The sequence below is a fragment of the Megalops cyprinoides genome, chromosome 14 (genome assembly GCF_013368585.1).
Source record: "Megalops cyprinoides isolate fMegCyp1 chromosome 14, fMegCyp1.pri, whole genome shotgun sequence".
Lineage (NCBI taxonomy): Eukaryota > Metazoa > Chordata > Actinopteri > Elopiformes > Megalopidae > Megalops > Megalops cyprinoides.
In genome coordinates, this window is record NC_050596.1 from 8,630,489 (window position 1) to 8,632,863 (window position 2,375).

Consider the following 2,375-nt stretch of genomic DNA (forward strand, 5'->3'; position numbering starts at 1 on the left):
CCAAAAACATCTCTTCAGTCTTCAACAGTGCAGCTTCACTTGTAGTTCCAAAGGGTTTTTATGGAGACATAGCCTTCCAGTCCCATCCTATCAGTAACCATTTTTACAGACATATACTATGTACCACGAAGTATAGAAAGGGACACATAAAACTAATTGTATATTTGATAACATTTCTTTTCTTCCTTTAAATAAAAAGCAACAAAGGTATAAGAATCTTGTAGTGATAAGGAACCCACAATATAAAATTACATGATACAAAATATTAGCAACACGTCATACGATAAATATACAATGAAAAGCAGGTAGTTTGTACAAAAGTACCAAATGCCTCTAATTAGATTAATTATGCCATACCCAACGCTGACTATGAGAACGTTTACATTGTCGTGGTGTCATGACCGCAAGTCTGAATAAGTCTCTCTGTGGTCAGCAGGTGGCAGTATATATCAGATAATTTATCGAGTAAAAATTCAATTGTTTACTCCTCACAAACGCACTGAATTTGTTATAGTAGGTACGTCGGAGATAGTTTACATGTTGATTAAGAGTAGACTGCAATTTGTAAGTCCATCGTCAGTCATCAAATAGTCTAAACAGATGTTTGCTCAGTAGGACGTGTAGTAGCCTACTTTGTCTAGCCCACTCAGTTCTAATTCTTGTCTTGAATTTGCTGGCATATGAACGCTCAGGGTTTTGAATTAAGGCTGCTTTGGTTGGAGCTCTCCTGGCTCTGATTGGTGGCTTTGGCGTCCTTGTCTAACAGCGGGACGCAGGTGCAGCCCACGGCGATGGAGACGTAGCTCTCGACGTAGGCGTGGCGGCCGCCGGCGCAGGTCCCAGTGCGCCGCAGGATGACAGAGGGCATGAAGACCGGGGTGCTGCGGTACTTCTCGCTCTCCTCTCCGTTCGGACCAGTCAGACATCCCTTGCACAAGCAGTACGCTTCGGGGATGAACCGTGGGTATCTCGCGGGATCGTGTGAAATTCTGCTTGCAGCGACGGGAAAATAACACAGGCTATATGAATCACCCAGACCTAACCCTACTTTATTTACTTACTTACTTATTTTCCCAACTAGTCACTATGTGCACAAAAGCAGAGTTATACAGCCTATTGATAGCTTAAAAATGCCACAAATATAATAGACAAAAATGTCATTTGTCCTTTAAATATTTCACATTCGGAAATGAATGGTGTGCTTACCTGTACGCCCAGGGGGAGATGCTCAGCATATTGACAGGAACCCGAGACTTACTGTCCGGACCGGGACGCCCCGCCGATGGGCAGGTCAGGTTCTCCCTCTCCTGGGGCGCGAGTTGCAGAGTGTGGTGGAAGGCGCTTAGAACACCGACCGAGAGCCGCCCAAACATCTGCTCCAGGATCTCCTCCGGTAAGTCCAGGCACGGGCGGGAGCGTGGCGGTTTTTTCTGCACCTTCGGACCAGACGCGACCTCGCTGGACAGCAGCGCCAGAAGGAACAGGGGGATGTAAGGCAGACCAAGCATTGCTGCGCACTGGAACACAGTCAGAGTAAAGAATCAAAATGATAACAGACGCAAGGCAAATGTATCTAAATTAGTTTATCTTGGCTGTGGTAGAAAACTAATTCCATATATTTACAATATTCGTAGAAAAGCGGTCCACAAAAAAATGGCATCAAAAATCGCAAATATATGCGCGCATTTGTTTTCCTTCTAGAACGCCCTAAACTTGTTAAATACGCAGTAGGTGTAATTCGTCACGTCCAATCGTCTGAATTTGACAGTACAGGCTATAGCCCATTCCCTTACCCCAGCACCCTAGCGCGCTGGGCTGATAGTAGCAATAACATGCAAGTGTCTGCGAAACTTGTTAAAATCCAACAGTGACATAGCTCGTGATTTTTGGAAGCGTTCCCAGACCCAAAATGTGCCTGCAGCCAATTTTTGAAATATTTCCGCGCGTGCACAGTGCTGCGTGAAGACCAGGGGTGTTCGGGCGCGGGCATGATCGGAAGTGTTGGTTTTATTGATCTGATATATGGCGTTAGCCAGCAGCAACGAGGGCGATGTAGATGACCAATTTCGTCCCGTCGCACCCGGAGAACGAAACTGAATTAGTCATTTTGTTTACTTTAACGTCCTTTGTAACATTATACACGAGTTTGTATGTAGGCTATTAAATATCCGAGTCCTTTCAACACAGTAATACACAATAAATCAGCCAGAAGTGATTATCAGAAAGAGGAGTAACTAATTTCGCAGAACAACATTTCAATGCATCATTTGTAATTTTGTAATTCAGTTACATGTTAGAATTGATCAAGGGTCTGAATACTTTTCCAAGGCACCGTATATATAATATAGATAACTAAATATACACAGGGACAGAAT

At 44.0% G+C, this 2,375-nt stretch overlaps 1 protein-coding gene across 2 annotated transcripts; it reads right to left on the reverse strand.

The window, feature by feature from the left end:
* Positions 1-392: 392 nt before the first annotated feature.
* LOC118789453 (interleukin-17D-like) lies at positions 393-1,821 on the reverse strand. 2 transcript variants are annotated; one of them, XM_036545882.1, is made up of 3 exons: positions 1,794-1,821; positions 1,207-1,517; positions 393-989 (listed from the first exon to the last, which is right to left on the reverse strand). In XM_036545882.1, the coding sequence occupies exons 2-3, from the start codon at positions 1,506-1,508 to the stop codon at positions 689-691; spliced, it is 603 nt and encodes a 200-aa protein (XP_036401775.1). In that variant the 5' UTR covers positions 1,509-1,517; positions 1,794-1,821; the 3' UTR covers positions 393-688. The 2 variants fall into 2 exon arrangements, with proteins under 2 accessions (XP_036401775.1, XP_036401774.1); XM_036545881.1 differs by having other exon boundaries at positions 1,624-1,807.
* Positions 1,822-2,375: the final 554 nt, after the last annotated feature.